Here is a 13,740-nt window from a genome sequence, read left to right on the forward strand (position 1 = left end):
TTCTACTAGTGACACCAAGTTGACATTCTCTTCCCAGTCTTTAACACTTTTTACCATTAAAGCAAGCCACATGTTGGAGGTGGGCTCCTGCCTTTTCCCTAAGGCCCCATCCCCATAGTTAGACAGATTACTGTGGGAGGAGAAGGGCTGCCAAGGGAGACTGAAGCCCCTAATAGATGTGCGGAGAAGGGGTTGTAAGCCAGGGCGGTAGAATAGAGGCAAGGGTGGAGGGTGGTGGCAAGGAAAAGGAGTTAGGAGGGGGATAAGCTGCTCTGAGAGTTCAACGGCGCTCCAAAATGGTGTGTGGGGGCAAAGGATTAGGGAGGCTCTGAGGAAGACATCTGCTTCTGTGCCAAGCTCGGCATTATCAAAGACACGAGCGCTTCCCACATCATCAACTTTTCATGAGTGCACTCACTGGTAAATATCAGTAGCAGCGGCTCCAGTCTCAGGGGGGCAGAGAGGGGAGCGAAACACTGCCTTATTTTACAACTACAAAACACAATTCTAAAGGCCTCTGAAAAACTCTGGTACCAAAGTAAAACTACCCTCTTCAACTCATCTCTGTCTTCTGATTCATTAAATATGGCCTCATCCTATTTGAGTACATTGCATAAGTATGATCAATATTTCCTCTACATCTATAATAAAACAGCTAGACGTTAGTATTCAACACAGCCGCTGCTTTATACTTCATAAAAAGAAAATACAGCTCAACAGCAACTGACCTTCTCCTCCTCTGTGGCCCTGAAGAGGCTTTTCCAGGCGTTTCTAACCAGCCAGATGTCCTGGTACCTTGTGATGTAGCAATGGGCCTGGATAACATGAGCCAAAGTCAAGCTGTGGATTGTAGCTTCCAGAACCTTCTTCACATGGCTGAAGACCAGCTGGGTTTGAAGATGGGTGCTACCCTGAAGCAGCTGCAAGGTGCAAGGGACCAGAGCGATTTGACCAGCACAGAAAACCTCCTTGTTCACCTGGAGGAGAGAAAACACACAAAAAGGTTGTAAAAGCAAGACCAGAGTCTACACAAGCAACTTGAAGTAGATCTTTTAATGCAGGATCAGGATGCCAGAGGGCATCATCATAACAGCTTAACAAAAAAAAAAAAGAAAGCAGACCAAATCATGAATCAGAAACCTCAAATGTCTGTTCAACACAAACAATCAATGCACACAGTAATGCTAAAATATGTATGTCCACAACACAGACTGTCTATATTCCCTTCGGCTACACAAGTATGGCCTGATTCACAATGACTGGGAAAAAGAAATAGTCAGAAATGCAATTTTAATCATAATGTTTTTAATATATGTCCACAATAATCAGAAAAATGCTACAAAAACCTGTTAAAAATACCAAAAACACAATTTAAATTGGAATGGGTCTTTAAACTACATACCGTATTTTCTGGACTATAAGTCGCACCGGAGTATAAGTCGCACCAGCCCAAAAATTAATTATAAAGTAGAAAAAAACACAGATAAGTCGCACTGGACTATAAGTCGCATTTTAACTTTCACAACCTTATATGACACAATCATAGCAGACTGTTTATCTTATAATTTCACAGTAATTTTTTCTCAAACTTATTTATTTATTCCTTTCATGAAGCATCATTGGCCAACTAATACTCTGTTTTCATCCTGTTTTTGTAGAAACAGTTGTCATTTTTATTGCATTTCTGAATCTATGAAATCATTGGAAAATAGAATATTATGTTGTTAGCCTTCAAGATCTTATTGTAAAAAAAAGTTTGCTGATTCTCTGAGTCACTGAACATACTCTTAACACTTAACATACCTCATACATCAAATTGACCCAGGAACATCATCTCTGTTCCTCACAAATGAACATAACAGGAGGGTTAGCAATGTATTCATTTCAATTTAGTTCTAATATAAGTCGCTGCAGAGTATAAGTCGCACCCCTTGCCAAACTATGAAAAAAAGGGCGACTTATAGTCCGGAAAATACGGTATACAAAACTCATATCAGTCTAATACGAGTGAAATAAAAATATTGTGGGAGAAAATAAGAGTGGGTTTAGGGACAGATACACTGCAGGTTGCCGCTAATACGGCTGGTTTCAGTGGTGGTTTAACCACTTGTTAGGTTTACGGTTCAATCGAACTTTGACATGGGCCTAACAAGTTTCAATAGCCCTTTTATCCTAATTAAAAAAAATACATTATTTATCCTTTCGCTTTACTTAACCTGAGTTCAGTTTTCCAAAAGTTTTTAAAAGCTTAATTCCAAAAAAAGAAGCAGACCATAAGGTGCTATAATCAAATCACATCAATTAAAAGCCTCTGTTTTGTTAGCAGTACATTAATTAACAAGTTCAACCTTCACCATTTTTCGGCATCTTATCACCATCATCCTATAGTTAACACCTCTGAAGGAAGCTGGTATTCTACGAGATGTTCACCAATACATCACACTGGCACCAATTTTAGTCATAAGGATAATTAACCATGTGATAATAAGCTTGGTTCTCTGTTAAATACCGTTGTTAGAAATAAGCTCTTTGAATAACGAAATGAGTAAAGAAATCTATCTGCTTAATGCATGCAGACGAGAAGCGACGAGGACTGGCATTAAAGAGGTCAGGCCTTATGAGACCTGGTAGCTCAGCAGTGTTTAAAGTTGAGCGGTGTTAATGCTGGACGAGCTGCTGGTCGATGCAAAAAGAGGCTTGTGATGTGTTTAGAGTGGCAGGGACCCATGTGGATATGCAGATCTCCTGAGAGGATCAATTGATACATGAACGGGGTTATTTACTGATTTGCTGAGACACAGCCAGGGGTTTTGGGTTACAAGTGAGATTAGAAGGGTTAGAAGGGACAAAAGGGACTTCTTGAGAGTTGGCACCCTTTACATGAAATGTAATTTGTATTTCTAAGACATTTTTAATTGGTTTTGATCAGTTTAGAACTGCCAAACTGAAGCATTTGCATATGATGGCAGACAGTGACACACCTCTTATTAAATTAGAAAATTTACTTCAAAATATTCCGCTTTTTTTAACATATGAAACCCGACTTTGATTAAATACTAGCAGAACATGATGTTGCCCAGATAACTGTTTGGCTAGAGGGCAGACATTGTCATTTAATTTCCATAATTGAATGGGTTTGCCATGATCCTCAGCTCCTGGGTTCACTTGTCAGCTTTGATGAAGCTTCAGCTTCCATCTCTGCTACTGCAAATTGCTAGGACAGTGCATGAGACGAGAGATGGAGGGAAGATGAGCTGGAGGTGCGGAAGGGAGTGAGAGGGCAGAGAGGAGGGAGATAAGGCTCTCACCGCTGTCAACCACTCGGATCAATCACTGGATCATTTACCTGCTAGCATGATCTGCCTAGGAGCCTGCATTACTGTGATGGCCAAACATAAAAGCTAAATTCTCAAACGTCAACAACAAATTGTCATTGGCATTCCATTTATGAGCCATCAAATGCCATCACATTGAGTCCAACAAAGGAGAGCTCCATCAGGTTGGACGGGTGGCCACAATCTTTTAACGCACTTTCTCCTCATTCGGAATTCATAAGGACTATAGCTCCATTTGTCAATTTGAATATCAAAAGGTAATAGCATGGGGTCCCTTGACTGTTAAAGGCAGACTCCCAGAGCATCTACCAAGCAGGTGTGTGATGATCAATTATTAAGGATCCCACTCTGGTTTCTCTTAGTGGGAGGTGGAATTGGGGATCTGGGGTCTTTTTGGTGTCTGTTGATCCTAGATGGGGCAAAGACAATGTAAAAGGGGAATGAATACTATTTACATAAAATTAACAGTTCAAAAGAATGAGTTCACACACCAATCAAACTTGTTAATTGACTGTCAATGGTGTGTTCCCGAATACACAACACAACTACATTATTCATCTAAGGCCTTGACAGGGAAGACAGTCCAATTTGCATGGGCGTTCTAAACGTGATCAACAACCACAACGCCACATGCATCTTTAATAAGCAGGAGACGAGAAGCTTTAATATTCATAAGGGTCAGACAACTGTGTATGACATTAAACTTTCTTTAACAAGGTAAGTATTTTTCAAATACTGGCCCTAGCAGTCTAAATGGCCCTCAGAGAAATGGGATAATGTCTTCCATTGGGACAGTAAATTAATACAACACATTTCTATTAGTTTATATTTGTTTTTCTATTTCTTAGTAATTTTGGATCTACAATAATTGAGGGAGGTGATTGAAAATTAACCGGAAATTAGTCAAAAATACGTTGTTTTTCGTCTTTGCAGTATCCCTGTTAGGATAAACATTCACATTTTTCCCATATTACAGCTGCATCAAAAAAGTCTCTCATTTTTAAACATTAAATGGACTTCAAGGCTAATTCCAAAACCAGTTTTCACAATCTTAAAGACAAGACTGCAATTACTGGAACAATTCTTTCTGGTTTTTGTTTTATATTATCCTTACTTTAACCTTATGGTCACACCACCATCATCTTTGCTAATGGAGCCAGAAAATGCTAAAAGGTCACCAGCATCAAAGACAATTATTATCCTATTTCTGTATGTTTGGACAGCAGCACAAGTAAATGAGCTCAGGAAACGCCTGGCCGCGTCTGCTTCCAAACCTTAACAGTGTCTTGTTTCACATTGGTGCGTCTGAGGTGTTCCTAATTGCAGTTTTTGTCAAAGGGCTTCTACGGATGTCTGTGCCAGACTACTTTCACGTCGGTGCTGGAGCCCTCTGGGCCCCCCATCTTGTTGAGAACGTCTCTGAGTGTCATTAGGGGAGCTTTGGAATGGTGTAGATGAACTAGGTCGGTCTGGATAAAATGACCTGGTATTGACTAACAGTCAGGTTTTTCCGCCTGGTTCCAAGGACAGAGAAAGGTGGAAAACTGTCCTACCATTCCTATCGGATATGCTAATGGTCACATTTCTCCCCGTTGAGACCTCATACATAATTTAACTAGGAAAATGATAATGCAAAATGAGTAAAATAGGTTAGATTAATATGATATAACCTTTCTCTTAAGCATTGAGCCATGTAACCAAGAGGTAATGAAGGCCCAAAAACAGATAACTATGTGAACTGATTTTTGGGGGGCAGAAGTTATTTTGCAATTAGCAGTTTCTAGTTATTCTAGTTAGGACTATGTAAAAGAGAACATTTTCAGGTTAAGGGTGTCCATGATTATTTTAGAATTTTGTGTGTCCTTTTCAAATCATGCTTTGTGGTCAGCAGCAGTGATGAGCACCACATCCAGGTTCAAAAAGTGGATATACGCTTTGATACTGTAAAATTAACTAAAAGTTTGCCTGTTATTTGTCAGTTTTCTCTGTTGTAAATCTCTTTAGAAATTCAGCTGAAAAGAGTCAAAAGTATGAATACTGAAGTTCGTTTGTATGTTCTGCCTTTAGGAGCATGTATGACTTGAACATTTTGGCAGGGATTTGACATGCAAAGGCCGTTTAATCCTTGTGTGTTGAATGGCAGTTTGTCAGGTTTGTGTTGCTGTGATTTCATCTTAAACTGGCTTCAAGTCTGTGGGGCTCTTTCAGCATTAGTGAATTCAAAGCAGATCACGTCTGGAAATGGGAAATGATAAGAAATGGGCTCATGTTGTGCGGCGCCCTGAGGAAATCCTGCCTTTTCTGACACCTTATTTCTACAAATGCAAAGCTTTGAGGGGAGCCACAAATTTCTTCCATCCTACAGAACCTCTCACTTTGTTGGTCGTCTTAGTGTACGACTTTATGGAAAAAGCGAAAATGCATTTGCCTTTTTCCATTTTTCCCTCTTTCGCCACTATCACTCCTTTTCTTTTCGCCTTTCTGTTTGCGTTCCAGTTTGAGTCTAACCCATGTATGCTCAACTGTCACACAACATCAGTGTAACTTAATTGGTGACATAAATAGCTGTATAAAGTGCACAAGGGAACACAAATAGAGCACAAGGTTTCTGAATGCATTTTTGTGCGTCTAAAATTGCCTAAATATGCTCTGAATTGTTAATATTTTCAAAATGACCTACATTAGCATTAAATTACGCAATTTTCATATGATAAGCTATTGTTTTAAACAATGTGTGGTCAGTCTGGGGGACACTGGCCATTCCCCAACCCCCCACATCCTTCAGGCTGTATTTTTATTTTGCCGTTTTTAGCCTGATTTTCTTGAAAATGCTCACCCCACAGAGCATCAACTGCATGGAGCAGTGATTCAAAAGGTCTAGACTCAACTTTACATTCAACTGAACCTGAATGTTAAATGCCCACAATATCTACCTGAAAATTAGCACGCGAACAAATAAATAAATCAATAAAGAGAACGGGGACACATTGTTAATTTTTAAGAAATTGAGCCCTTTGAATTCTTGGGTAAATTTACTTTTGCTAAGAAAATGCAAAAAAAAAAAAAAAAAAAAGAAAGAATAATAAAATTTAATACAAGAAAACAAATACCCAAGGCTGTTGTAATGAAATTGCCCACTGCACTGGAGCACTGTACCATGCCAAAGCTCGACTGTGAATGAAGAGTGATGGAGGGGCATGGTTTTTCATTGCGTTAGGCAAAATGCCCTGCTGCCTTCAACTGTCCCGACCTCACATTTTTTGACAAATTGGTTGTGAGGCTTTTACGACTGATGCACATATCGCAAAAATCATTTCTGCCAAGCTTCCTCTATGACCTGCCCGTGGGACATGACAAGCCCCTCCATGCATCGCTCTATCAAGCTGAATCTTTCCAGGACAATGCAAATTATGACAAATTCCATCATCCTGCATTATGCGTTTTCTCGCTAATCTCTCTAATTCAAGAGAATCGGGGTGGGTCTCGCTGTTTCAGCTGAGGGGCATGTTGTCTGACTGAATGATGCTGAAACTGCAACCCTCATCCCACAATCCGTCTCACTATCCAGCTGCGACCATTTCGTCTCTACTGTAGTTGTATATTTTTGATCTGTAAGGCAACATTTCATGGTCTGGCCAATACCAAAGACAACAAAAAACAATAGACGATGCAACGTCAATATGTCAACAAAAACAAAATAGTATTTAAGATAAGTCCTTATGTCTGAGACAGGAACATCATGCGATTAAATCTATTTAAATTCTGTATTTGAATCTGAATGAACACACTTAAAATAGAATCTTTTATGTCTGCTTGGGTGATATTTTATTTTATATTTTGAAAAGACAAATTTTTGTAGTCAGAAAATGACAATGAATAAATGATAAACAAAGCAAATGCTACAGAAAGGAAGAAATAAGGCAAACAAGCCACACACATGCACAAGATACGTAGTTCCTCTGTTGACCAATAGATGGCAGTATGGCTGCACTAAAAAGGTACACAGCTTTTTTTAATAACGGAGTGCACTAAAGCACTAAAGCTACAGACTGGATGGCCAGGCAGCTTTAAAAGTTTCTCTTTTTTTTAAGTTTCTTTTTCTCAACTTTTGTCTTTCATTTAAGTGTTGACAAACTATTCACACTAACAACTGAGATCATTTCTAAAGTGGAAAGTGGGAATTTTGAAAAAAAAAGTGAAAAAATAAGCCTAAAAAATTAACAAAATTCAGATTCAGTGAAATATGAAATTATTTTTTTTCTTGTCGTTTTTAATCAATAAATGCTAGTGATTTTACAAACTTATTTTTAAGCAAAACATCTAAAAGCAAAACACAAAAAATCAGAAGAGAAAACTCTCATAATCATATTTTTCCAAAACTAACTTTTTTTATAAATGAATTATCTGATACAGATAATATTTTTCTCAATGCATCTGATTAAAATTTGTAAAAAGTGCATAACTGTAAAATAAGTTAGCAGAAAACAATAATATTTGAGACAAGATTGATATTTTTTGCATTTAAATGCAAAATATTTTGTATGGATTGAATCAAAATAAACAATGTGAATGAAAACCTAACTTGAAGAGCAACATTATCTTTAGAGTATCAATCTACAATATCCAAAATATAATAAAAATATTTAAAATATTGATACTTCTGAAAAAAGAAAAAAACCCTGAAGCCTTGTTTTTTCCAGCAGCTTTCAAAAAATGGGTTTTGAAGGAATCTATGAAAAAACAGTTTTTAAAAACTGCTTTACATTGAATTCAGTACTTCTAAGAAATAATCTTTATAAATCAAAGACAAAATGCAGACAGTCCCATCTTGACCTGGGCTAAGTAATTCCTTCTGTCTAGTTGTTCTAAATGTTTGCAGCTTAATGAATAATCAGCAAAAAAGCCTGGAGAATTGCAGGAGGATAAATTCACCACAAGCCATTCTTAACCTCTGAGACATGTTGTACAGATTGTGTTTGTCAGGAACATCAGTCCTGGTTTTGCTGCAACATTAGTACTGGACAAAAAGAAGAAAAAAAAAACATTTTTATAATGTGTTAAGACAATCTTCTCAGATCAGTTCAAATCCATTTTCCTTAAGGTTTGATCAAGTTCTTGTACTGCAAGATTGCTTTAATTCTCCTGTTCAGATAAAAGATTATTAGAAGAAGTAAAATATTGACAAGGTAACAGATTACATTTCCTAATTCCTGCCTCACTGTCGTGTTTGGGTGTTAACACCCACCTATGTGTAGGAGTTGGCCCCTATATTGTTCTGTCTATATTTGCCACAAGTGTAGATTTCAGAGGCAACCTCTTTTTTTTTTCCAATGTGAGCGTGTGTTTGTGTGTGCACAGGCCCTGTCAGCTATGCCCTCCCGTCATGGTGGGGGAAAAAAAGCACACCCGGGCAGCTCTGAATATAGTGGCTAGTTACCATAGTAATAGGATGGTCATACATCTCTCCTCTCTTAGACAGTGATGGGAGTGGACAGGACACGCTGCTACGCTTTTTATCTATGCATTCGGTATTCGGTTATTTCATTTCACAAATAAAAAGCCAAGCCATCCCACCTCTTCCTTCTCACTATTCAAATAGGGGGGCCAAACAGGAAGTAAATAGCTGGATATAGGGGTAATAATTCACGCAGGAAAAATGATGTGTTTTGACTGGATGCTTGTGATTGCAATTGTATTAGTGCGAGTGTCTTGGCAGATGTCTGCAGCTGTGCCATCTTTACACGATGCTTTTCAGATGCCTTCTTGATGTCTTTGAACCGCTCACCCCTCCACTGCTCATCAGCCCTGACAAATTGAGAAGCAAACACTGGTGCTCTCTCACTAATGCAGCATTGTTGTTGACTCAAATCTACAATGCAGCATTTGTCATTTATCAGATGTAATTGTACTCTAAAGCTGATTAGATTTATCAAACTGAAATAAAAATGTTCTGATAGTCCCCTGAGAGAGACTCACTCGATAAGATATCATTTCTATTTACAATCCTTCAGAAATGATTGACTAGTTTAGGTGAATATGGATTCACTAGAGACCCCCAGCATAAGGACCAGCAGATCCCAGAACGATAACCGAAGAATATACACACAGTAAATGTGTAAACACTCTGATGTGGATCTCCGCTTGTTTGTCTGCACACTGTGTGCATAAACATGAAAGAAAAAGAGGCACGATAGCTGTGGCTATCCTCTCCCGACTTCCCATGGCTTGTTGACATGAACCAAAGCAGTCAGGCACCAATAATACATGAAGAGCTGCTCAAAGACAATTAGGATCAGTTGTCAGGCCTGAGCCCATTAATGAGTTGGCGTGTGGCAGGGGCCGAGGCACAGGCGCAGCGCAGGCGAACGCCATTGCCTGAGAGCCGATGCACTCTGACAGATCCAGTCCTTCCCCTGTCCTCGCCTGGTACAAGCTGATACTAGCCTGCGCCCACATGGTGCCGCGGCAGCAGCACAGTACACCGGAGCAGAGGATACTTTTTTTTTGCGGGAAAATGAAGGCCGTCATGGCAGGTCAGCCTCTGTGCCGTCACAGCGGGAGAGGAAGGGAAAGCACAAGCCTTGGAGGATAGGGTAGGGAAAACAACATAATTACCCCTGTTGTCGTCTACCACTTCCAATAAAACCACCCCTTCATCGGATTAAAGAGGTGCCACGAGTTGACCTCTCACACATATGCATCCACATTTAAAGGCACAGGTTCCCATCCCCCTTTGAGCAGCTTCATCCAAAGATGAAGCGATGGCCAAGTGTCAACGCAGATTTATTGCTTTGGCTGAATTAGGGGAAAGAGTTCATGTTTGTGTTGAACAATTGAGTTTACATTGAATAAAAAAATAAACAACATGCTGTCAGCACAAAACGAGGTGAGAATTATTCAAATACTTTGAGGTAAAGAGTTTGAACTCAACAGCCTTTTTGCAGTATTTGCATTGGACTCATTTGAATGGCTAAGCCTTTCCTGTCAGTCATGAATGACTGACTGGCTGGACCGTGACTCTTTTCAATCAAACCATTTCACCTTGTCACACAGCGGGCGCTTATCACGTAGAGCACACAGGTGTATGTGTGTGTCCCTGTAAGTCTGGCCTCAGGGCGTACAGCAGACATGCGTCTGTGGTCAGGTCCTGCTGGGTTTGATCAGTGTATTTCCAACGTGTCCAGTTCAAGTGAAGACAGCTGACCCTGGTGTTTAGGAATGAGCTCACCGAGATGCTCAGGTGATGCTCAGAGATGGGAGCTGAATCAATGCTCGCTGGGGAGAGGCTCTGAGGTGCAGCTTGGCTGTCAGTCAAAAACCGCTCTGGTCCTCCCCTAACAAAAGGGATGAACTTGATGCACACAATTCCGGAGAAGAAACAACGAGCCTATCCTCCTTGTGCCTCGAGTAAAATTAAACGGAAAAAAAAATCTGTGTTAAAATCATCTGCTGCATAGAGGAGCGAACACACGTGGCAGAGGACACAGCAGCTTCCAGCAGCCTTCAATCTCACAACTGCTCAAACCGCTGAGCCTTCAAGACCTCATTTTTCATCGACTCAATTACTCGACAACTGTTCTCCTGGCCCCACCCCTTCATCCCTGCCTCAACCCCCCTCTTTCTGAGTTGGAAGTGATCATTTGTTCCTTTATTAAACTTGATAACATCCCTCACAGTGTCTGAGCTTGCATGCTGGAGAGCTGCTTCTACTGTTCTAGCCTCCAGCATTTCCTATTATTGGTGCATTATTTCACGCCCGCTCTCCCCTTTTATCAAACGCTTTTGAAATAATGTTAATAGACTAGAAAATTGAGACATTTATGAAGTATAGGCCATGTTTATGAAAAAATCCATAAAGTATGACAGGAGAGAGGCAAGATAAAAGCAAGGTTTTAATAGATAATGGCAAACAGGGGAGACGCGTCAGATGCTGACAGGCACCTCCTCTGAGAACCTTCATATTTTATAGGATTAATTTTGTCGTATTAGAAACGAAGTTAAATGTCCTAATTAATCTGTTCTTGCTGCATGAATACCTCCTCGAACGCAGATGCATGCACTGTTTTTTAGCTAATTACTCTTCAGTGGTAATTGAGGTGGATGTAGTCTCTAGATATGTGCTGAGGAAGTTGAAGGAGGCGCAGGGAAACTTGATGTGGTGAGTTGTTAAATTTTGAAAGCCGTTTCTTTCATAACGGTGAAGTACTGAACTAACCATTAAACTTAAGCATTTGTCTTAATTTCTGCATTCGTCCCTTTTCTTTCTTACATTTATAAATGGAAATAACTAAATTTATAAAAATATTCCACCTTAGAACAAAGACTAATTTCATAATTTTTAACAGTTAAAATACTAGTTTTAACTTAATAATATTTTTTTTACTTTACATAGAAAATGATTTATACATAGTAAGTTTTTTGCTATAAAGAACAACTCTGATTACATTTTTTCTCACGATAGACATATAAAAATAATCTTAAGCTTAGAATTGCTTTTCTGAGTATTTTTTTTCTTTCAATTGATGTATTAGAGCTAAAGGAAAAAATAAAAATTGGACAATTGCTTATTTGTGTCGCAGAAATTATGCTGGGTGATCCAGCAAGCTCCCTGCTCAGAGCGCTCAGCAACGGGGAGGGAAAAGGGGGTGGGGATGCTCAGCACCTACCTGTCGTGGCCACAACTCAGAGGCAAATTTTTAATGAAACGATGTCCTAGAAAATGACAGGTTTTATTGGCAAAAAACCCCCGGCATAATCATAATTAAAAAGACCACTGGGAATGCTTTTACAATAGATCAAAAGATAATCAGAGTGGGAAAAAAAATCACTCTGTGATTTGAATTCCTTCTCCTGTCCACCATGGGTGGGCTAAACTCTCTTAGACTTTTAGACTCACCATCAAAAAGAACAAAGAAAGTTCAACCCGTTGTTTTTAGATATTTCTAGTACAGTAAGAAGATTATTCGAATTCTATCACCCGCCTTAGTACACTCCTCCCTTCGATGTTAATGGGCACCGTCGGGTTCGCTTCCGTCCTGATGGCTCACAAGTCCACTTTGACAATGTTAAAAATCCAATGCAAATGCTGTTGGACAGGAGAAGTAAAAACAAAAAAAGACAAAAAATTCAATGCAAATCCTATCGTGGGCTTGGGCAAGACAATCTCCCTTATTATTGATTGTCACTCACAATTAAGGGACTGAAACACGAGGTTGCTGCTCAGGAGCAACCTGAGGCTGGTGCAGTCGGCTCCCTAAACACACCCCGCAGAATCTGATCAGTGAGTATAATTTCCCAGCAAATATCCCAGGGGTGAGCCACTTACCTTAACAGGAAAGAGGAGATGTTTAACAACCATTCAGCTGATAGTCCTATTCAGACATACGGGACTATTGCGTTTGACTGTAAATGTGCCACCAAAGGCGTTCCAAACAAGAATCAATTTAGACAGACAATAGGGTTCTTTTAAGTGCAGTATTTTTTCATTTTAAAAATATTCATTTACTATCAAATTTAACATGTTGATAGTAAGTAAAGATATTCATCGTGCTTTCATAGTTTGCCATTTAGGGAAGATAGAAACACCTTATTTTCTTCACAAGCAAAACACGTTTGACGTTTCTTTTATCAAAATAATTTGTTTTTCTTTTACATCTAACCTTCTAAAAATACTTATTAAAAACAAGTGCAAAAAACCAAATGTTTATTATTATAAATAAAGATTTAAGATTAATCAATGTACACTATGTATGAATTGCTAAATTTATCCATAAATTAAAAACGAAGTTTCATTGTGCAGCTTTAAATATGGTTGCCATATTGTATATCGACCCATAGGAAACCACCCCCACGCCCCCCTAGCGCTGACATTATAAAGGTTAACTAATTCTTTAAATCAAGTCAGATCCAAATCTGTCAGTTTGCTAGGCAGAGTCGACATTCAGTCAGCTTGCCATTTCCATGAGCAGACGCAGAGAGACAGGACAAGCCGAGCAAACAGATGAAGAGACGGATGGATTTTGAAAGTCCAGCATCCATCACATGCCAATCTGAAACACAGCTCCTCAATAACTCCACCAGCAGCAGCCCTCTCAGGATAACCATCATAAAAATATGCAATGCCCCGTTCTGTCATTGGCCATGTGTTGTTTATCAAATGCCAGGCACACATAAAAAACCAAAATAGTCCTATCACAGGCTAGACAGGAGACATCAGTTGCATTTTGGCTCGCAACATCTACAACTCAAACAGCTTAGAGCTTTATAGATCAAACTTCTAAAATATTAAAAACATGAAATAGGATTTTCTCCACTGCTAGAAGGAGCAGGAAAAGTGTTGCCTTACAGGAAGGGTCGGTGATTGAATCCCCTGACTCTCTTTTTATCCTGATTCTTGTGGAAATGA

General features: G+C 39.3%; 1 protein-coding gene across 4 annotated transcripts in view; it reads right to left on the reverse strand.

Moving 5' to 3' along the window:
• Nucleotides 1–13,740, reverse strand: part of dph6 (diphthamine biosynthesis 6) — a 57,062-nt gene that overhangs the window by 11,938 nt on the left and 31,384 nt on the right. For all 4 annotated transcript variants that reach the window (XM_023951413.2, XM_023951414.2, XM_078940841.1 and 1 more), the window contains one exon: nt 729–977. In XM_023951413.2, the coding sequence (XP_023807181.1) occupies nt 729–977 (249 nt within the window). The remainder of the gene's footprint in view (nt 1–728; nt 978–13,740) is intronic.

The sequence above is a fragment of the Oryzias latipes genome, chromosome 22 (assembly GCF_053564925.1).
Source record: "Oryzias latipes strain Hd-rR chromosome 22, Olatipes_Hd-rR_3.1".
NCBI classification, from domain to species: Eukaryota; Metazoa; Chordata; class Actinopteri; order Beloniformes; family Adrianichthyidae; genus Oryzias; species Oryzias latipes.